This window comes from Mobula hypostoma, chromosome 1, assembly GCF_963921235.1.
Source record: "Mobula hypostoma chromosome 1, sMobHyp1.1, whole genome shotgun sequence".
Lineage (NCBI taxonomy): Eukaryota > Metazoa > Chordata > Chondrichthyes > Myliobatiformes > Myliobatidae > Mobula > Mobula hypostoma.
The window spans coordinates 179,743,480-179,765,852 of record NC_086097.1 but is presented as its reverse complement, the minus strand read 5'-3'; the positions used below and the strand labels follow the sequence as shown (position 1 = coordinate 179,765,852).

Sequence of the window (22,373 nt, the reverse complement as noted above, 5' to 3'; positions counted from 1 at the left end):
CTAAACCCACATCTTCTCAGTCAATAGAACCGCTAATATTTGAGCTTAGTTTGTCTTTTATTAAACTACAGCAGGCCCCCCTGGCCCAACGAGCCCGGACTGCCCAATTACATCTATGTAACCGATTAACTTACTAACCAGGGCATCTTTGGAATTTGGGAGGAAACTGGAGCACCCAGAGGAAACCCATGTGGTCACAAAGAGAATGTAGAAACTCATTGCAGACAGTGGTGGAATTGAACTCGGGCTGGCGGTGCTGTAATAGCGTTACGCTAGCCACCACACTACTGTGCTGCCCTTTCAAATCCAATCAACACTGACGCATTTTTCAGAGATCAAATGACAGGAGTTATTTTTTTCTGTCTTGGTGCATTGAGCTTGGAGCTGATGCTGATGATCCTAGCAAAGAGTCAAAGTGAAAATCCAGTTTATTGTCACATGCACAAGTGCAATGAAAAAAACTTATTTGCAACAGCATCACAGGCACAGAGCATGAAGTAAGCAGTATTCGGCAGGAAGAAAATGAATGAAAGGTAAGTTATACACAAAAGGAGGTATCTCTCTGGAGGAGCTGCCAGAGCTTGAGACAGGTACATTGACAATTCTTAAAGACGGTTGGATAGATACAGAAAAAGGTTAAGAAGGTTAGGGGGCAAACACTGGCAAATAGGACTAAATTAAATAGAGATCTTGGTCAGCATGGATCAATCGAGCTGAAGAGCCCGTTTCCATGCTGTGAACTCAATGCCTTTGTGACGATTTCTATAAGAACACAATTTGTGGTACTTAGTCAGGGAGCTGTAACATCTAGAAACACATTACAGTACATCCTTCCATAGATGTTGCCTGACCTGCTGAGTTCCTCCAGCATTTTGTGTGTGTTGCTTGGATTTGTACTCAGAATCTCTGTGCAGTAAACTGCAGATGTGAGTCCACTACACAGGACATCTATATAAAATCTTGATTTATTTTATTTCTGCGTCTGTGGTAACCAGCTCCACAGGCAATGCCAGCATTTATCGTCCATCCCATCCTTAACTGCCCAGCAGGCAAGAATGCAGCTCGCGTCATTGACGGGTCTGCAACCACATAAAGGACAGCAAACTCCCTCTTCTGATGAACAGGAAAAAAGTTATTGTCCAATTTTGATTCAGATCCTTTGTTCAAAGCTCCTTCCTCAGGAGCATTTTATCTGATTTGCCATAACAAGTTTTTCACCCAGAGGGAGATGGGCATGTGCAGCAAACTGCCAGAAAGTGGCAGAGGCAGGTACAACATTTAGCAGACATTTGGACAAATACTTGGATAGGAAAGGAGTAGAGAGATACAGGCTCAGTGCAGGCAAATAGGATTAGATTAGATAGACGTTATGACTTGCATATTCAATATGGCCTGAAGAGCCTGTTTCTATGCTATGTGACTGTAATTCTTTAATAATGAGTATTGTAATCTTCTCTGTACAGTGATTCCAATTGATTTACCACATAGGGTTGGGCAGCAATTAACAGAGATTAGTATGAAGTGTGTACAGGCTGTTGAACAAATATTACAATATAATTGATCTGAATGCCTTTAAGTGAGACTGTGGAGATTAATTTATTTGAATGTTTGTCAAAGGAGATTAATTAATTGTGTGAACCATTCACAGTAAGTACTCTGAAGTCACACAGCACAGAATCAGGCCCTTTGGCCCACTGTGTCCATGCAGATCATCAAGTAGCTGTGTACACTAATCCCAGTCGCCAGCACTTGGTGTATAGCCTCCTGTGCCTTAATCATTCAAGGGCTCAGCTAGATCCTTCAGTGTTGTATGAGTCTGCCTCCAACACCCCATCAAACAGTGCATTCCTGATTACAATGACCCTCTGGTACAAGAGTTCTTTCTTAAATCCCCTCTAAACCTTTACCACAATCTGATGCCCACTAATTTTTAGACATCTTTGCTAAGGGAAAGCATTATTAAAAGAAAGTTATATGAAGAAAGTAAACTTTGATAAAGAATATATAGTCTAAAGAGTCAGAGTGTACAACAGCACAGAAACAGATGCTTTAGCCCATCTAGATTCATGTCGACTTGATCTTTGGCTTAGTCCCATCTATTTGCACCCAGACCATATCCCTCCATATCCCTTCCATCCACGTACCTATTCAAACCCCTCTTAAATGGTACAATTGAATCTGCATCTACTCTTCAACTCAGATTCCAGGATTCCTTCATGAAGTAATTTTACTTTCCCAGCTGTCCTATCTGGCCTCTTCCTTACCACCTCCTTTCTTCCAACCAAGTCCAATGCAAGCTCGAGGAGCGGCTCATCAGTTTCTGTCTGGTCACGTTACAGCCCTACACTACAGGACTCTACAGTGAATCCTGCACTTTCAGAAAAAGAGCCATAGAGCACTGCATCACAGAAACAGGCCATTCAGCCCAACCAGTCCATGCTAACCTGGCCTTCTGCTTAGTCCCATTTGCAGTCCCTGCACCTGGACCATATCCCTCCAAATCCCTCCCATCCAAATTACTCTTAAATGTTACAGTTGAATAAAATGGGAGTGTCCAGTTATTAGTCTTCATAGTGTGAATAACACAGATTAATGTGAACATCTGCTATAGTTCTTAAATGCCCTCAGGCACTCCCATATACCACTTGGCACCATGGGTGGTAGAAGCTGGGTTTGCCAGTGACATCAGATCCTGCAACACCAAGACAGAGAGAAAACATCTGAATTTCATTTTAAAAGCTGCTACAGCGCTCAGTACAATGAGAGGGCATCACATTAAAAAGAATTGTTTATCTTTTCTTTGGGCAGAGTTTAAAGATTTTAATTTGTAATCCTCCTGCTTGTATCCCACTCCCTCCTAACGAAGTGAAACATGTCTACACAGCCTGAGAGCAGGGATTGGACCAGGAATGAGTGGTGACATGCAGTTGTGACCTGGAGCACTAAGATTTTTTTAATGCTGCTTTTATTTGGAATTTCTCCTGATAATTAATGTACTTTTCACAGCTTTTGTGCTTAGTAGAAAAGATTTATGAGAATGTGCCAGAACCATAGGACCCGAGTTATATGGAGAAGTTGGCCAGACTAGGTCATTATTCCTTGGAACGTAGGAGAATGAGAATGTACAGAGTTTAAAAATATGGAAGGCAAAAAGTAACAGACTTTTCCTGAGGGTAGGGGAGTCCAAGTCTAGGGGCATAGATATAAGGTGAGAGGGGTAAGATTTTAAAAGGGACCTGAGGGGCAAGTTTTTCATGGAGAGGGTGGTGAATACATGGAACAAGCTGCCAGACGAAATGGTTGAGGCAAGTACAGTAGTATCATTTAAGTAGCACTTGGAGGGACAGGCCTTAGAGGGATATGGGCCAAATGCAGGACATTGGGACTAGCTGGTTAGGCACCTTGGTCAGCATGGATTGGTTGGGCCAAATGGCCTGAATCCATGCTGTATTACTCTGTGGCTGTGTGACTCTATACTCTCATTTGACAAATAGTAACAAATAGAATCCTATAGCACACACAAAGGCCATTTGGCCCTGCATGTCAGTGATAGCTGTTAGAAGAGATGGGCCCCAGTCTCTCTGGTATATGTTTAGTCTTGTTAGTGCTGTTGCATCAGACTCAGCCTCCCCTTCAGGCTGAGCAAATTACCCATTGATTCCCACTTCCTAGTTCTTTCCCATAGTCCTGCATAGACTAATGAACTTAAAACTGCAGCATCAATGTCACATTTCAGTTTCATCCTGTCTACATCAATCACGCTGAGGTCAAAATGGCTGAGAGCTTGAAGTTCCTAGGAGTGTACATCACCAGTAGCCTGTCCTGGCCGAACCATGGCCAAGAAGGCTCACCAGTGCCTCTACTTCCGGAGGAGCTAAAGAAATTTGGCATGTCCCTGTCAGCCTTCACCAATTTTTATAGAGAGCCCCCTCTCTCTGGAGTCGAGGCAATGGCTTTACCCATTGTGCCACTGTGTGGCTTCCTGGCCATGGTAACCTCCTCACGACTGACTGCTTTCTGGCTGCTCGGATTCTCAACCAAGACTTTTGAAATACTTACAGAGTGGTCCAGCTAATTCTGATCAAAGCTGGTGAACACTTCTGCTCTCTGTCCATTATTGATTGCCACATATCCTACACCACCTCCTACTCTGTTGACCTTTAGCCTCTCGTGTATGTAGGTTGGTTGGTTTATGGTAGCTGATCCACTCTTCACGGATGCTGCTAGTATTTGTTGAGTATTTCTCAGCTTTTTAGTCCTTTAGTCAGGAAGTCATGCTGAAGATGTATAAAACTTTGAAAGGCCACAGGTGGGAAAGTCCATGCAATTGTGTCCGTCCCATGTAGGAAGGATGTGGAGGCTTTGGAGAGGGTGCAGATTAGGTTCACTGTCTGAAATGGAGATTTGAGCTATAAAGAGAGGCTGGACAAACTTGGATTGTTTTCTCTGGAGTGACGGAGGGGGAGAGGAGATCTGATAGAAGTTTGTAAAATTATGGGAAGTGTAGATAGGATAGTCAGAATCTTTTTTCCCCGGGATGCACATGTCTAATACTAGAATACATGTACTTGGGAGGAGTGACTAAGGGAGATGTGCAAGACAACAGTGGTGGGTGCCTGGAACGGACTGTCAGGTGGTGGAGGAAGAATGGCGATAGTGATGTTTAAGGGGATTCAGATAGACACATCAATATACCAGGAATTGAGGGATCATCGTATACAGGTTGAAGAGATTTACATCATGTAGAATTACATCAGATAGAGGTGTACAGGATGATAAGAAGCATAAGTAGAGGGAACAGCCTTCACCTTTTTCCCAGGGTGGCAAGAGCTAATATAAGAGGGCATAATTTTAAGGTAACACGCACAACACGCTGGAGGAACTCAGCAGGTTGGGCAGCATCCGTGGAATCCGCCTTTTCCATGGATGCTGCCCCACCTGCTGAGTTCCTCCAGCGTGTTGCTTTGACCCCAGCATCTGCAGCGTATTCTGTGTTCATAATTTTAAGGTGGTTGGAGGAAGTATCAGGGGCAGATGTCGGCGGTAGTTTTTTTTACACAGAGTGACAGGTGCCGGGGGAAGTGTTAGAAGCAGATACTTTGGAGGCATTTAAGATATTGTTACAGGGTATAAGGCGCACGGATGAAAGAAATATGGAGAGCTATGTGGGAGTGGGGTGTTAGATTGATCTCGGAGTAGGTTAAGATGTTGGCACATCATTGTGGGCCAAAGGGCCTGAACTGTACTGTTCTGGTCTACAGCATGTTCTATGTATGTTCACTTCAGAAGGGCCTGTTCCCGTGCTATACTCAGTGAGTTCAGTGGCCATTATCCTGAGCTAAACTGTTGTTCCCTTCTGTTACAGGACTGTCAACATAATACTGAAGGGGATCACTGTGAACGATGTCAAGTGGGTTTCTATGGAAATGCTGCCCAGGGTGGCTGCAGCCCCTGTGCTTGTCCACACACACATTCCTCCAACAAGTAAGGACCACAGAACCGAACACTGAAACAGTAATTCAATATCATCCTCTTTTATTGGTGACCTATAACTTACTTTCCACCACAGCTTTGCCACACATTGTGATGAGGTCGCGGGTGCCATGAAGTGTTCGTGTAGAACGGGCTACACTGGGACAAGATGTGAGAGGTTGGTCTCTGCTCTTCGAATAAGAGGACAGTCAAAGTTATAAGACTCTTGTTAGGCCGCAGCTGAAACGCCGCCTGCACATCTGCTCACCGCACCATGGGAAGGACATGATTGCACCTGACATGGGAGGTTCACCAGGATGTTCCTGGAGCAGAACTTCAGTTATGAGTATGGTTTGGAGAGTCTGGGATTGCTTTCCTTGGAGCGGAGAAGGTTGAAGGGGCACCCAAGTGGTGTGAGAAACTATCGGGAGTACAGATAAAGTGGATATTAGCAAACTTGGTAAATTAGTCATTACTGTTACAGTGGAAAAACTTGTCTTGCATACTGTTCATGCAGATCAATTCATTCAAAGAATGCATTAATAGAATGCAGAATAAAGTATTACAATTACAGAGAAAGTGCAGATCAGGCAGACAAATAATGTGCAAGTTCATAACAAGGTAACCTGTGAGGTCAAGAGTCCACCCTATTCAACTGGGAAACAACTCAATGGTATAACATCGGAGTAGAACCATGATGGGAAGGGGAAGAAGAGAGAATGATCAGGGTGGGTGGGTCTTTGATTACGCTGGCTGCTTTACCCAGGCAGCAGGAAATGTAAGCAGAGTCCATGGAGGGTTGGCTGGTTTCAGTGATGTGCTGAGCCGTGTCCACGAGTCTGTGCAGTTTCTTGTGGCCACAGACAGAGCAGTTGCCGTACCAAGCTGAGATGTATCTCGATGGTGCACTTGACTAGAGGGACCAGGTTTAGGACGACAGCTTTAGAGGAGATTTGAAAAAGACTTTCTTTTTCTCCCAGAGGGTGGTTGACATCTGGAACATATTAGCTGAGGGGGTGGTGTTTCCCTTCTTAGATGCTACCTGTCTTGCTGAGTTCCTCCATCATTTCTTGTGAGTGTTGCTCCAGATTTTTACTGTCTGCGGTTACTCTGTGTGTCCACTCCTGCCCCTGTTTTGTTCTGACAATCTGAACTGATGTGAGATGTTAGCTCCCCAATACTGCTCCACCTGCCCAGGGTAGACAGGGAGTTTGTGCCAAGACGGACAGGTTGCATGAGCTTATGGTTAATGTTACCCACAGGTGTGCTCCTGGTTACTTTGGGAACCCACTGGAGATTGGTAGCAAATGTCGGAAATGTCAGTGCAGCAATGCAGACTCGAGCAGCTGTGACCCCCTGACAGGACAGTGCAACAATTGCAAAGGTAAGCACGGCACACAGCACTAAAGACAGGAGCAGGAGACTATTTGGCCCCTCGTGCCTGTACCGTCACACATTACGATCATGACTGATCTATCTCAGCACCACTTTCCTGCATTAACCCATGCCTCTCAAATGGACATTCTCACTCCTCCTCCCCCCTCCCTGTGAGCTGAAGGTACAAAATCCTGAAGGCACATACCGCCGGGCTCAAGGACAACTTCAATCTATAAAACTATTGAATGGTTCGCTTGTATCATCTTTTTATCTTCCAATTCACCGCATCTTTCCTGTGGGAGAAATCTGAAATATGATATAAGACTTCCCAATTAACCTTGTCGTCGTCCTTGGATCTTTTTATTTATTAATTTAGAGATACAGCAGAGTAACAGGCCTTTCCAGCCCAATGATACCTACTAACCCCTCTATGGGATGTGCATTCCCATGTTGGGAAAGCACAATAGAGCTGTTTAAAAAAAACTTCACGCCTCCTTAAAAGTTTCCTCCCCTAGGCAGTTAAACTCATCAACCTTTCCCCTCCTACCTCTATCTATTACCTCACTGCACTGTAAACACTTTAAACCACTTCTCATAAAGCTGTTTACGTTGTAAATGCATGCTGGTATATATGTACATTTTATTCTAAATTAGTACTTCTAACTTTATTTTTATATAATTCTTTATTGTTGAATATTGTCACTTTTGTTACATGCAGCACCAACACACCACAGCAATTTCCTAATAATGTGAATGGAAATGGTGAATAAAGATGATGTTGGAGGAAACCAGAACACCCAGAGGAAACCCACATGGTTGGGGAAAATGTATAAACTCCTTACTGACAGCAGCAGAACTGGACTTGGGTTGCTGTCTCTGTAATAGCGTTTATGGATGACTTATTTTCCCTCTCAAACTCATTCTCCTGCCTTCTCCCTGTAATCTTTGACACCCTTGCTAATCAAGAACCTGTCAATCTGTGCTTTAAATATACCCAATAACTTGTCCTCCACAGCCATCTGTGGCAATGAATTCTATTGAATGTCCTTCTATTCTGAGGCTGTGCCCTCTGATACCAAACTCTCCCTCTATTAGAAACATCCTCTCCACATACACTCTATCTCGGCCTTCCAATATTTGGTAGGTTTCAATGAGACCCACCATCATTCTTTTAAACTCCAGAGCCATCAAACACTCTTCATACATTAAACTGATATGTTAAATTGCACATTAATTTTCATCTATGACATGAGCCCTGAGATTTGTAGCCCCCATCCACCCTTATTCCTTTGTTTCTTCCTCAGTCCGTAACTCTGCTAGTTAAGGAGATGGATTGGGCAGTAAGGTCCCAGCTGTTCCCTCACTGATCCACCTCACAGATGCATGGAGCTGCAGGCCAAATGCTTTCACCTAATGGTTTGCAAAGGACGATAGCAGACAACTCTGGCACAGCTCTAATCCAAAATAGGCATTGAATAGTGGCACAGTTAGTCATAGAGTCAAACTACATGGATACAGGCCCTACTGCCCAGCCCATCAACGGTGCTGAAGGGTCTCAGCCTGAAACGTCAACTGTACTTTTTTCCATTGATGCTGCCTGGCTTGCTGAGTTCCTCCAGCATTTTGTGTGTGTTGCTCATCAATGCTGGCCAAGTTAACTACCCCATTTGCCCGTGTTTGTCCGATATTCTTCTCAGTCATTCCTGTTCATCTACTTGTCTGTGTCTGTTAAACTTTGTGAGTGTACTTGCATTGGCAGAGACCCAGGTTTGATTCTGACCTCTGGTGCTGTCTGTGTGGAGTTTGCCACATTCTCCCTGTGGCCGCGTGGGTCCGCTATGTGTAGGTGAATGGTAGAATCTGGCAGGAGGGGTGGTGAATTGACGTGGTAAGAATAAAAACAAATTGAGCTTAACATAGGATTTGTTTGAATGGGTGGCTGATGGTCAGCATGAACTCAAAGGGCTGTTTTCTTTCTGAATTGTGTTTCAGTATTGTGCCACTGTATTAAACAGGAACAAGTAAACATGGTCATTGCTTAAAATATTCCTTTTTTTGTCTCTCTCCTTAGAATCCCTACAATCATTGTTTTCTTCTTAATGTCCATGACAAACTCGACTCATTAATGTGTTTTGTCTCTTCACAGACTGTACAAACGAGGAACCGAAAGATACCAGTTCTGATGAAAAGTGTGACAGTGAGTAACTAATCTCATCAGCTCTGTCCTGGCTTCTGGCATTTCTGGGGAGGGGAGGCTGAGAGGGGCTAGAGCCACCAGATGCCAGTCATTACCCCAAGTCTTCCTTTACGCCCTGATTTGTGAGTATAGGAGAGTGAAGGGTGATCTTATAGAGATGTATAAGATCATGAGGGGCATAGATAGGGTCAATGCACATAATTTTTTTCCCAGGTTTGGGAAATCAAGAAATAGAGGGTACAGATTTAAGGAAAAGGGGAAGAGATTTAATAGGAATCTGAGGAGCCACTTTTTCACCCAGAGCATGGTCAGTATATTGAAGCAGGTATCTTAACATTTAAAAGGCACTTAGTACATGTCTAGAAAGGGTAAGAGGGTCAAATGTAGGCAAATGGGACTAGCGTGGATGGGAATGTTGGTCGGCATGGACCGGTTGGACTAAAGGGCCTGTTTCTATGCTGTTTGACTGTCTGACTCTACAGGATGTACTGAATATTGGTCAAAGTAGATTCAGTGGGAACCATTAATAAGTAATTGATAAAACACTGAAAGGATACATAGAAGGAGGAGTAGGGTTTATTGAATAACTTTGTCATTGAGCGTGATGCATTTGCCCAGACCATCAGTTGTTCCCAATCCTCTTCCTGTTCCCCATCATTCATCACTGTGACCAAGTCCCAAGCTCAGAATGAAAGAGTTAGGACATTATATTGTAGCTTTACCAAACACGGGTTTAGCCACACTTGGAGCATTGTGTGCATTCTAATCACCACACCATACGAAGGATGTGGTTGTACGGGAGAGAGTACGGAGAAGATGCAGAAGGATGTTGCCTGGATTGGAGGACTTTAGTGATGGGGAGGGATTGGATAGGCTGGGCCTTTTTTCCCTGGAGGTTGAAGAATCAATCAGAATCAGGCTTAATATCATTGGTTGAAGTATATAAGATGATGAGAGGCATTGTGTAGATAGTCAGAAGCTTTTTCATGTGGTAGGAGTATCAAAACAAAAGGCATGGGTTTAAGGTGAGAGGAAGGAGTCTTAAAGGGGAGGTGAGGGGTAAACTCTATTTTTTATACAGAGAATGGATGATAAAGTGCTGCCAGAGAAAGTGGTGAAATCAAATACAATTGCTATGTTTACGGTCATTAAGACAGATAATTGAATAGGCTAAATATTAGAAGGATACACTCCTAATAGATTAGTGTCAATTGACACAAAGCTCCACATGGACATGGGGGTCTATTTTGTGCTGTATGTCTCTGTGATGATATTTCATCAGCCGAGTATCTCATCGATCAGTTACAATTTAATATAAGTACTTCTTCTATTGTGACAGCATTTCAGGGCTCAATAACTGTCATAGATCCCAAGGCCCACAATAAGCAACATTTAAAGATAAATATTTCCCTAACAGCAGAAAACCTGGAGTCAGAATATCTGTGTACTCAACAGTTGGCTGATACAGCCAGCGGTAGCTGCAGGCTAACAATTCAGAAGTTAATATTATTTTGTGGTTGGGGATACTTTTGCATCACAAGAGCATTCCCCTTCAACGAATTGGTTTACTATTAGGACCATAAGCCAAAGGAGGAAATTGAGGCCATTCTGCCCATTGAGTCTGCTCCACTATTCAATCACGTCTGATTTATATACCCTCTCACCCCCGTTCTCCTGCCTTTTCCTCTTAATCTATGACACCCTTACTAATCAAGAACCTATCAGCCTCCACTTTAAATATACCCAATGACCTGGACTCCACAGCCTTCTGTGGCAGTGACTTCCATGGATTCACCTCCCTCTGGCTGAAGAAATTCCTCCTTGTCACATGTACAGGGAGGAAATACAGTGAAAAGCTTGTCCTGCATACTGTTCATACAGATCATGTTTTTATACAGTGCATTGAGGTAGAACAAGATAAACCAATAACAGTGCCAAATGAAATGTAGCAGTGGTGCAGGTAAACAAGTGTGTGCATGGTCACTAAGAGATGGATTGTGAGTTCAGAAGTACAACTTATCATATTAGAGGGTTGTTATTTTGTAACAGTGGATGGGAGCTGTCCTCGAGTCTGGTGTACACGCCCTCGGGCTTTTATACCTTCTGCCTCATGGAGACGAGAAAATGCATAGAGTGGGAGGGCTCTTTGACTCTGCTGACTGCTTTACTGAAGCAGTGAGAAGTGCAGACAGAGTTCATGGAGAGGAGATCGGTTTGCACGTGCTGAGCTGTGTTCACGGCTCTCCACAGTTTCATGTGGACACGAGCAGGGCAGTTGCTGTACCAAGCAGTGATGCATATGGATATGATTCTTTGTATGGTGCATCGATTAAAAATCAGTAAGAGTTGAGGGATATATATAGTGTCTCTGCTAATGTCCCTTTTCTATCCCTGTTCTTCATTCCCAGTTTGCGACAGCTGTGTGGAAACACTCTTATTTGACTTGAACAAGATGGATTCTGACATTCAAAAAATCAAGCTGCAGATTCAAAATGCAAACGTCAGTGTCAGTACTCAGCTTCGTATGAACAATTTGGATAAGGCCATAAAACAAAGCAAGGTATGCACGAGAAGTGACATTTGGAATGATATATGCTCTTATTTTCACATCCATCTCAAAACTTTACTTGGAGACCCAACACAGAGCAACATTTTTGCCATCATTGTAAAACCTAATGTGCATTTCTTCATTTAAGGAAAATGCCATCATAATATTGAAATATTCTCAATTAATAACAAAAAGTTTGTGATTGTTGTGTGTATGTCTGGGAGAGAAAGAGGGAGTTTTTTTTCTTGTATATTTTTATGAAGGTGTTTGTATGAATGGATAGTATGTGTTAGAGAGAATGTGCATGAGAGTGTCTGTGTGTGTCTGTGTGTGAGAGTGTATATGTGCGTGTGAGCACAAAAGGGAATATGTGTGTGTGTCTGTGCATGAGAGTGCATCTATGTGTGTGTGTGTGTGAGACAGTGTGTGACAGTCTGTGACAGTGGGTATGTGTGTGAGGTGGGTGTGTGTGTGTGTGACAGTGGGTGTGTGCGTGTGACAGTGGGTGTATGTGTGTGTGTGACAGTGGGTGTGTGTGTGTGACAGTGGGTGTATGTGTGTGTGTATTTGTGTGTGTGACAGTCTGTGACAGTGGGTGTGTGTGTGTGTGAGGTGGGTGTGTGTGTGTGACAGTCTGTGACAGTGGGGGTGTGTGTGTGACAGTCTGTGACAGTGGGGGTGTGTGTGACAGTGGGTGTATGTGTGTGTGTATGACAGTCTGTAACAGTGGGGGTGTGTGTGTGTGACAGTCTGTGACAGTGGGTGTATGTGTGTGTGTGTATGACAGTCTGTGACAGTGGGGGTGTGTGTGCGTGTGATGAGGTGTGTGTGTCTGTGACTGTGTGTGTGTGTGTGTGACAGTGGGTGTGTGTGTGAGTGAGGTGTGTGTGTGTGTGAGACAGTCTGTGACTGGGTGTGTGTGTGTGTGAGACAGTCTGTGACAGTGGGTGTATGTGTGTGTGTGTATGACAGTCTGTGACAGTGGGGGTGTGTGTGCGTGTGATGAGGTGTGTGTGTCTGTGACTGTGTGTGTGTGTGTGTGACAGTGGTGTGTGTGTGTGAGACAGTCTGTGACTGGGTGTGTGTGTGTGTGAGACAGTCTGTGACAGTGGGTGTATGTGTGTGTGTGTATGACAGTCTGTGACAGTGGGGGTGTGTGTGCGTGTGATGAGGTGTGTGTGTCTGTGACAGTGGGTGTATGTGTGTGTGTGTGTGTGTGTGTGACAGTGGGTGTATGTGTGTGAGGTGCATTTGCATGTGTCTGAGTGATGTGCAACAAATTTGAAAGCCATCCAAAGACCAAGAATAATTTATACTCCCTCAAAGTAAAATGTGTGACAAAGAAAAGCATCTTAAGTCCCAAATGGAGTTGTACTGATGTACCTGGGTGAATTTGTTCCCTGTTTCAGGATGAGCTGGATGACTATCGAGATATAGTTAATGATCAGGTGAAAAGGACTGACAACCTGGAGAGTGACAACATGAATCTCATTCAAGATATTAATGCGCTCGAAGAAAAGGCAAGCATCTTCTCCTGTTTTTAAATGTTTAACTTGTCTTTAAAAGGCTGTAGGATATTGGTGAAATAAGGCAGAACCTTCATAGAACACTACAGCGCAGTACAAGCCCTCCGGCCCTTGATGTTAAAATGACCTTATAGCATTCTCCAAAATCAATCTCACCCTTCCCTCCCACATAGCCCTCCATTTTTCTTTCCTTCATGTGCCTATCCAAGAGTCTTCCACATCTCCCTAATGTATCTGCCTCTACCACCAGCCATGGTGGTGCATTTGACGCACCCACCACTCTCTTTGTTTAAAAAAAAAACAACTTGCCTCTAACATCCTCCATATACCTGCAACACACATCAAAGTTGCTGGTGAACGCAGCAGGCCAGGCAGCATCTCTAGGAAGAGGTACAGTCGACATTTCAGGCCGAATCCTGACGAAGGGTCTCAGCCTGAAACGTCAACTGTACCTCTTCCTAGAGATGCTGCCTGGCCTGCTGCGTTCACCAGCAACTTTGATGTGTGTTGCTTGAATTTCCAGCATCTGTAGAATTCCTCATGTCCCCCATATACTTTACTTCAATCACCTTAAAACCGTGCCCTCTCATTATTAACTATTACTGCCCAGGGAAAATATCTCTGGCTGTCCATTCTATCAATACCTCTTATCATCTTGTACATCTCTATCAAGTCACCTCTTATCCTCCATTGCTCCAAAGAGAAAAGCTTTATTGAAGTGTAAAGTTCTAGAGAAATTCTTGCCAGAGCAGTTTGGATAGGATCTCGAAGTTGGGAAGGTTTGAACAAGCCATAGGTCATGGAGGGCACAGGTTTGAAGAAATCTGTGGGAACACAGGAGAGGAAATTACCCAGCAGGTAGAACTGGTGATGCACCGTCTGAGCGAGCAGTAGAAGCAGGTTATTCAGGAGCTTCCAGAAAGGACTTGGAAAAACTTTAGGAAAGAGGGATTTTCTCCTGTGCACAATCACGGTGCCTGGCCTGGGGGGCTACCACAACCTGGACTGTCTGTTAAGGGTTGTGCTTGGATCTAGGTGGGACCACCGGCCCATAGTTCATTTTCTCTGTGGCAAACCCAGCACTGTTTCCAGCTTGCAGTGACTGTCCCATCTCTGCTGTAGCAGTTGGCACAATGCTATTACAGCTCGGGGCTTCCCAGATTTCAGAGTTCAATCCTGGCGCCGTTACGTAACGAGCCTCTGTATGACCTCCCCGTGGACTGTGTGGGTTTTCTCCGCGTCCCACGGTCCGAAGATGTAGCGGGTAGGTTAGTTAGTCATTGTAAATTGTCCTGTGATTAGGTTAGGCTTGATGGGGTTTGTCAGGAGTTGCTAGGGCAGCATGGCTCAAAGGGTCAGAAGGACCTCCTCTACGCTGAATCGCCAAAATAAATAATAAGTATTTTCACTCTCCTAATCCACCCAGACTCTATCACCCCATTTCTTTCCCCTCTCCATCTGCCAATCACTTGCACACCCCTCCCAATGGGTCCCTTCCCCCACTGTTTCCATCTGCCTTCCAAACATCCTTTATTTGGTTCCATGCTCCACCTTCCTCTCCTGTCAGATTCCACCATCTACAGGAGGTGATTGGTGGAGTTGGCAAAGGACTGTAAATGGTGGTCTGTTGCTATTCCTAATCTCCCCTCCTCCATCTGCCTATCACATATCCTCAGGTGGATCCACCCATCACCTGCCAGCTCTTGTCCCACCCTTCCTCCTCACCTCTTTACACTGGCTATCTCCCCACTATCTCTCAGTCCAGATGAAGAGTCTCGACCCAAAGCGTTGATTGTCCATTCCCCCCTCCCACAAATGCTGCCTGGCCCACTGAGTTCCTCCAGTGTTTTGTGTTGCTCCAGTTTCCAGCCACATGTTCTAAGACCCAACAATGTGTTATCTCCAGGCAGAAAAGAATTCCCGCAGCACCCAGCAGCTGCTCACGTCGATCGATGAGACCACACGAGAGGCGCGAGAGATGCTGACCAACATCGAAAATGTGGTGTCTGCCATCTCAGGTAAGCTGATTCCTGAGGAAGGAGGAAGGTCAGGGTAACCCTCTGTGGATCTGGGATATGAGGGGAGAGGAGACTTTTATATTGCTGTTAAATTTCAGCTCCCCTGATGTCTTGAAGAGTTTCACATTCAATGAGGTTCTTGTGAAGTACATTAGGGAAAGCAACAGCCGATCAGACTCATGGAAACACGGTCCAACTCAGCCACGTACTGGACACAATTCACAGTGGCCAAGTAATCCACCAACCCACGTCTTTAGGACATGGGAAGAAATGGGAGCCCTCAAAGGAAATCCACATTGACAGGGAGAACGTGCAAACTCCACACAGACAGCACCAGAAATTGGGATTGAACCCAGGTCTCTGGAGCTGTGAGCTGGCAGCTCCACTAGCTGCATCACTATAGGGCCAATTAGTACACAGCAAGATTCCAATAATGGCCAGATAATCTCTTATTAGTAATGACTACTTGGTGCTCCTTCCACATCCCAAAGAGACAAGACTGGTGGGATACCTGGCTGATATATGTTGCCCTAGTGTGTAACTGAGGCAAAAATCTGGGGAATCTGATGGAAATGTAGAAAGGGTAAATTACAGGGGATATTAGTAGGGGAATGGAATTCCTCTGTGAGCTGGCATTGACTTGATGGGCCAGGTGGTTTCTTTCTATGTCAAGGAAATAGGGATATATATAATTGGCTCAGGATCTAAGGAGGACCTTTCCCCAAACCTATCCTACTTCAAAAAAGTACCATGTGATGGTAGTAGGGACATCTGTTTGATCTGGAAGTTGGCACCTCTGGCAGTGCAGGGTTCCCTTAGTGCCAAGTGTTGTGCTGGAGTTTCTGGAGTGGAGCTTGGACCTACTTAGACCAATACCAGTTCCAATGTTCCAGTGCTCAGGGCTGCCAAGTGCCAGAGCAGCACTATAATCAGGGCTTGGCACGAGTTGCCAAATGCCAGAGTAGTAGTATAATTGGGGTTTGGCACGAGTTGCAGGAACTGGTTATTTTCACACCGCATTAGAATGAAATGTTTTCAAAAACTGAATGAGAAAGGAATCCTCCTCCACTGTTTCTTTTCCATTTCAGGTCTCATTAAGAAGCTGAACACCATTGACTCAGGGACCAGTGCGCAGAAATTGGCTGAGGTTGAACGAATGCTCAATGAGATGAGAAACCTCAACTTTGATAAAGAGAAGGAAGTGGCTGAAAGAGAGAAGACCGAGTCGGAGAGATGTAAGAACTGCAACTCCTCCTGTGCATCAACCAAAGTGTTTCTGATCACCTTTCTTCAGAGTTGCTGATTGGCTGAAGGCCCAGTTGAGTTCAATGTTGAGCTCACTCAAAGAGCCGAAGGTCATAATGTTGTACAACATAGAAGCAGGTCCTTCAGCCCAACATATCCATGCTGCCCTCTTTATCCATCTACACTATTCCCATTTTCCCACATCAGGACATATCATTCTCAGACATCCCACCCTGCAAAAACTCATTTCAGGGAGGTAGCATCATCAATTTGCGGGAGAGGTGGGATGTCTGCAATAGAGTAGCTCCTTAGCAGCTAGCCAGCTAGTTTAAATAACATTAGCTATGCTAATGAACAAATGACACCTGTTAAACTCGCCTCAACATGTCTTTTACAGTCTTAACCCACCATGGGCAATAGAAAAGTCACTGTTGCAAACAGTACAGTGAGCAACACTGTCATTATTTTTGACCCCTATTAGGCAGGGGTACGTCTGGGGTGATGTACGTTTTATTTTTTGGAACACTCTGCCATAGCGTGCACTCTCTCTCTTGCGCGGGCACTCGCTCTCTTGCTGTCTCTCTCGTGGTCGCTCTCGTGCTTGCTCTCTCGCGCTCTCTCTTGCTCTCTCTCTCTCTCTCTCTCTCGCTCACTCGCTCTCAAAAAAATTTATTTCCGGGATATTGTATATAATTTCCGGGCATCAAGGAGCCACTATTAATATGAGGGCGAGTGAGTTTCAGACCATTAGAGGTACTGAAGTGGAGCTAGATAAATAATTGACTAACTGAGAGGTGCGTGGGTCTGCCACAGAAGTGGCACGGCCATGATGACATGAAATGGTAGGACAGGCTTGAGGGGCGAAGTGGCCTACTCCTGCTCCTGCTTTCTCGTGTGGTTAGTTGAATTACTGATCTCGCATACAGAGGTTGGGTGTGCGGACCCAGTGATGTGTTCAAGTCCCACCACAGCAGCTGGGGATTCGAAAGGGTTTACCGAGAATGGGCAATGGTTGTTATTACATACTCTGGCCTGTCATACCAGGTGGCCCATGATCCAGATAAGAATGGACAATAAATGCAGGCAAACCAATCAATAAGGAAGTTCTTCAGGATGACATTTTGTGAATGTTGCTGTATTATGAATACAGTATGTAATACTCTCTACCCTGTGAGCTGGATAGTGTCTGCTTGAACTGCTTTGTTTTACTTTTGTGTTATCTGTTGCCTTGTAACCAAAGTTCTTTGTTTATAATCTCACAGTGCTTGATCGTATTAAGAATACCCTGTTAAAAAATATCGACAAGAACAAATTGCTTGCCACTGATATAAAGGATGCATTAAGTTCATATCTGGCCAAACTAATGGATCTTCAAGAGTCAATGAATGAAGCAGCAAACTTAACCAAAAAAGCTGAAGATATTAACAAAATCAATTCCATCGCATTAGAAGCTATTAAGGTGACAATTGGTTGTATGAAAATAATTTAACTATTTTTTTTCTCTAAGGTTACTTCCTGATCAATTGTACATGATTAAGAAATAAAAACAGAAAAGCACAGAGTCATGGAGTCATACAGCACAGAAACAGGCCCTTCAGCCACCATGTCCATACTGTCCTTCTTCCCATGGGCACCTAACCCATTTGCCCCCATTAGGACCATGTCCTTCTATGCCTTGCCTATCCGAGTGCCTAAGTGTCCCTTAAACATAGCTACTCTGGCTGATTCCACCGTCTCCTCTGGCAGTGTGTTCCAAATATCAACTACTCTCTGTGTAAAACAAACGTCCCTCAGATCTCCTTTAAATCTCTCCCCTTCACCTTAAACCTCTGCCTGCTTGTTTTTGATACCCATAGTAAGAGAAAAAGACTTCGACTCTTTAACTCTTCTATATCTCTCCTAATCTTATAAACCTCGATCGGGTCATCCCCCAGTCTCAGTCAATCCAGGGAAAACAAGCCCTATCTATTCACAGTCTCCCCATGGCTAATATCCTCCAAGTCAGGCAACATCCTACTGAATCTCCTCTGCTCCCTTTCCAGTGTGATCACACCCTTCCTATAGTGTAATGACCAGAACTTTGACAATACGCCAAATGTAGTCTAAACAGTGTAACATAATATCCCAACTTTCACATTCTATGCCCCATCTTATACCTGTACACCATCTTCACCACCCTCCTATCTTGGATTGCCACCTTCAAAGAGCTATACCCTAGGAACCCTAGATCCCCCACTCATCCACATTCCTTATTTCCTTACTATTTGCTATAGTACAGGAATTACCCCTCACAACTGATTAAAAGGTCACCATCTAGATGTGTTCTAGATGGTAAGGATCCTTAATGGTGGTTGCTGCCTTCTTGGGGCACTGCCTCTTGTAGGTGGCCTGGATGGTGGGGGAGGATTGTGATTTTATTTTAGATTTCCACCATCTGTAGTTTTTTTTTATTAAATGGTCCAATTAAGACTTTGGTATGAAAAGTAAAGGGTTTCAGCCCAATTCATCCATGCTGGACAAGATGCCCCTGTAAGCTAGTCCCATTTGCCTGTATTTGACAGTTCCCTCGAAACCTTTCCTCTCCACGTACCCGTCCAAGTGTCTTTTAAACACTCAATGGTGAATGCATGCAGCCTTTTTCCCAGGGGAAAAGCTAAAAAGCATAGGTTTAAGGTGAGAGGGAGAGATTTAAAAGGGGACCCGAGGGGCAACTTCTCCACACACAGAGTGGTCAGTATATGAAACAAGCTGCCAAAGTGGTTGAAGCAGGTACAACAGCAACATTTGTGAATGAGGAATGAAATATATTGATTATACATTTTGCAAGTTATTAAAGAATGTGGAGTAAGGGGTTGTGGTATATGGAGTTAGCACTGTATGTGTGGAAATTCTCAGGAGACTGTTTCGGTCTGAGTGATATCTATCTACGTGTAACACTGATCCACATTCACTGGAAACACTGAAAAGATCTGATTTTGGCTAAAGCAAGGCGGCCTATTCCAAACACTTCAGCAACATCTCTTGGTACGGAACTGGTACTAGCAGTCAGCTATTCATCTGTTTTTCTCACGCTATCTATCTCTATCTCCAACTGCCCATCACCCACACACTCCTCCCACCAGTCCCCCTCCTCAGCTCCTTCCCTCTATTCCATGCTCCACTGTCCTCTCCTATCATTCTTCTTCCACCCTTGGTCATTTCCACCTCTTGTTCCCACTCCTCATCTGCCTTTCCCCCGCACTCAGCTTGATCCACGTATCACGTGCCAACTCTTGTTCCAATCCTCTCCCTCACCTTTTTATATCAGCTATCTTCCCCCTTCCAAGCTCGCATTTGGCCCATAACCTTCTAAACCTTTGCAATTCAGGTACCTGTGCAACTATTTTAAAGCAACACACACAAAATGCTGGTGGAATGCAGCAGGCCAGGCAGCATCTATAGGAAGAAGTACAGTCGACGTTTCGGGTCGAGACTGTACTTCTTCCTATAGATGCTGCCTGGCCTGCTGCGTTCCACCAGCATTTTGTGTGTGTTGCTTGAATTTCCAGCATCTGCAGATTTCCTTGTGTTTGTAATTCTTTTCAAAGTTGTTATTGTACCTGCCTCAACCTCCTCCTCTGGCAGCTGATTCCACTTACATGCCAGCCTTTGTATTAAAAAGTTGACCATCAAGTTGTAACATCCTTCTCATTGTAAACCTATGCCCTCTAGTTTTTGATTCCTCAACCCTGTATAAAAGACTGAGTGCATTCATTCTATCTATGCCCCCACCTCCGCCCACTCATTTTATACACCTCTAGAAGATCACCTCTCGCTCTCCTATGTGCCAATGAAAAATATCTCAACCTGCTCAACCTTTCTCCATAACCCAGTCCCTCAAATCCTGGAAGCATCACCATCCTGGACATGTCTTCTCATTGCTACCATCAGGGAGGAGGGACAGGAGCCTGAAGATGCACATTCAACATTTTAGGAACAACTTCCTCCTCTCCACCATCAAATTTCTGAGTGGTCTCTGAACACTACCTCACCAGTTTGCTCTCTCTTTGCACTATTTATTTATTTGTATATATTCTTCTTCTAACCTGTAGTAATTTTTATGTATTGAATTCTGTTGCTGCTCCGACAACAAATTTCACAACCTGATTCTGATCCTTGGAAAATGTTGGAAGTATAACTGATAATTGATTCATTATTGTTACATAGACCAAGATTTAGTGAAAAGAGTTTGTTTGTGTGCTGCAGGATAAATCATGCAGTGCATAGGTGCATTAAGGTGGTACTGTACAAAAGAAAAAAAGTGTAGAGGATAGTGTACTTCGATGATAAATTTACTTTGAACTTTATTGTGTTACAATGACATATTAAAAAAATTAAATATAGGCAGACATATAGATGCAAGAGTCACAACAAGTTGAAATTGGAGATGAAGATTCACATTTCAGATTTCTCCCACAGGAAAGACATGATGAATTGGAAAATAAAAAGCTGGAAACCTCAAATTTGATTAAAATGGCTGATAACACTCTCGGCAAACTGAAAAGCATGCTTCGTATGCTGGATGCTAGCCAGGAGGTAAGAAGCGTTCTTCACAAGAACATTTTCTAGAGGCTATCAAAAAGAATATTTGCCTCTTAATTTTGCCCTGCTTAAATTCACCAGGACTATGAAAGACAAGGAGCTGAGTTAGATGGTGCCTTAACATTGCTTAATGAAAAGATTAAATATCTCACGGAAGCAACCAGCAAGGAGCCTAAAGTGATCCAAGCAGAAGGGCACGCAAGTAAATTGGATCAGCTCTCGAAGCAACTCCAGAGGTGAGAGGGGAGGGGAAAGAAGCAAGAAAGTGGAGTCATGAGTCAGTGAATGGTTCACAAGGCCGTGTGGCCTAATCAAACGCCTGCTTGGTCTGGAGAAACAAACAATCAGAATTTGGCAGGTCAGACGGCATCTATGGAGAGAAATGAACAGTCAATGTTTCAAGCCAAGGTCTTTCATCAGGACTGACAAAGAGTCTCAGCCCAAATGATTGACTACTTATTCCTCATAGATGCTGACTGACCTGTTGAGTTCCTCCAGCATTTTGTGAGAAATTGGAATAAGACATTCAATTACAGTTGATTTTCCCTCATGGACACTCGCCTGTTCTAACTATCTTCATCCTGGATATGATTTGAGTCTCCATTTCTTCTTGTGTCGAGGTTTACCACCCTTGGGGTGGAGAAATTTCTCTCTAGTTAAGTCCTGAAAGAATAAGCCCTTATTCTGAGACTGTGAGCCTTGATTGTAGACTAATCAGCTGCAGAAACATCCTCTTTCACTCCACACTGTTGAGCCTGCTAAGAATTTTAACTTTTCAGTCAATAAATTCTTAAGAAAGAGTTGACTGTCCATTATGGGATACAATGAGATTAAAGTTGAGGTGAGAGATTTTAGTAATTTGGTAACTGAGTCATAGAGCATTGCAACAGAGACACAGCCCCTTCAGTCCATTTAATCTATACGGGTGTGGAAGAGGCAGAAACACTGGAGACTTTTAAGGATTGTTTAGTATAGGCTTATTGCTGTGAGGAAAATGGAAGGATATAGACATTGTGTAGGCAGAAAAGATTAGTTTAGTTAGTTATTTGATTGGTCTGGCACAACATTGTGTGCTGAAGGGCCTGTTCCTGTGTTGAACTGTTTTACATTCTATGTTCTGTGTACCAGAGCCACAGAGGAAGTAAACCAGGACTCCTTACTGCAGCGAGTTATCAATGTTTCGAATGCCTATGAGGATATAATCAACGCAGTGAATAAGGCAGAAGCAGCGGCAAAGAGGGCAGAGGGAGCAGCAGATGACGCTCTGCAGGTAAATGTAAAATCAGTGCTGGCACACGAGCTGGGGACATGGACACCAAGGTGACACTCTGCGGGTAAATGTAAAATCAGTGCTGGCACATGAGCTGGGAACGTGGAGACCAAGGTGACACTCTGCGGGTAAATGTAAA

General features: G+C 44.1%; 1 protein-coding gene across 2 annotated transcripts in view; it reads left to right on the top strand.

Annotated features, from left to right (window-relative positions):
- Window positions 1-22,373, top strand: part of lama3 (laminin, alpha 3) — a 321,185-nt gene that overhangs the window by 255,659 nt on the left and 43,153 nt on the right. For both annotated transcript variants that reach the window (XM_063060575.1, XM_063060566.1), the window contains exons 43-54: window positions 5,366-5,484; window positions 5,570-5,650; window positions 6,735-6,856; window positions 8,996-9,046; window positions 11,455-11,606; window positions 13,004-13,114; window positions 15,027-15,138; window positions 16,227-16,373; window positions 17,646-17,842; window positions 20,842-20,958; window positions 21,046-21,200; window positions 22,093-22,234. In XM_063060575.1, the coding sequence (XP_062916645.1) occupies window positions 5,366-5,484; window positions 5,570-5,650; window positions 6,735-6,856; window positions 8,996-9,046; window positions 11,455-11,606; window positions 13,004-13,114; window positions 15,027-15,138; window positions 16,227-16,373; window positions 17,646-17,842; window positions 20,842-20,958; window positions 21,046-21,200; window positions 22,093-22,234 (1,506 nt within the window). The remainder of the gene's footprint in view (window positions 1-5,365; window positions 5,485-5,569; window positions 5,651-6,734; window positions 6,857-8,995; window positions 9,047-11,454; window positions 11,607-13,003; window positions 13,115-15,026; window positions 15,139-16,226; window positions 16,374-17,645; window positions 17,843-20,841; window positions 20,959-21,045; window positions 21,201-22,092; window positions 22,235-22,373) is intronic.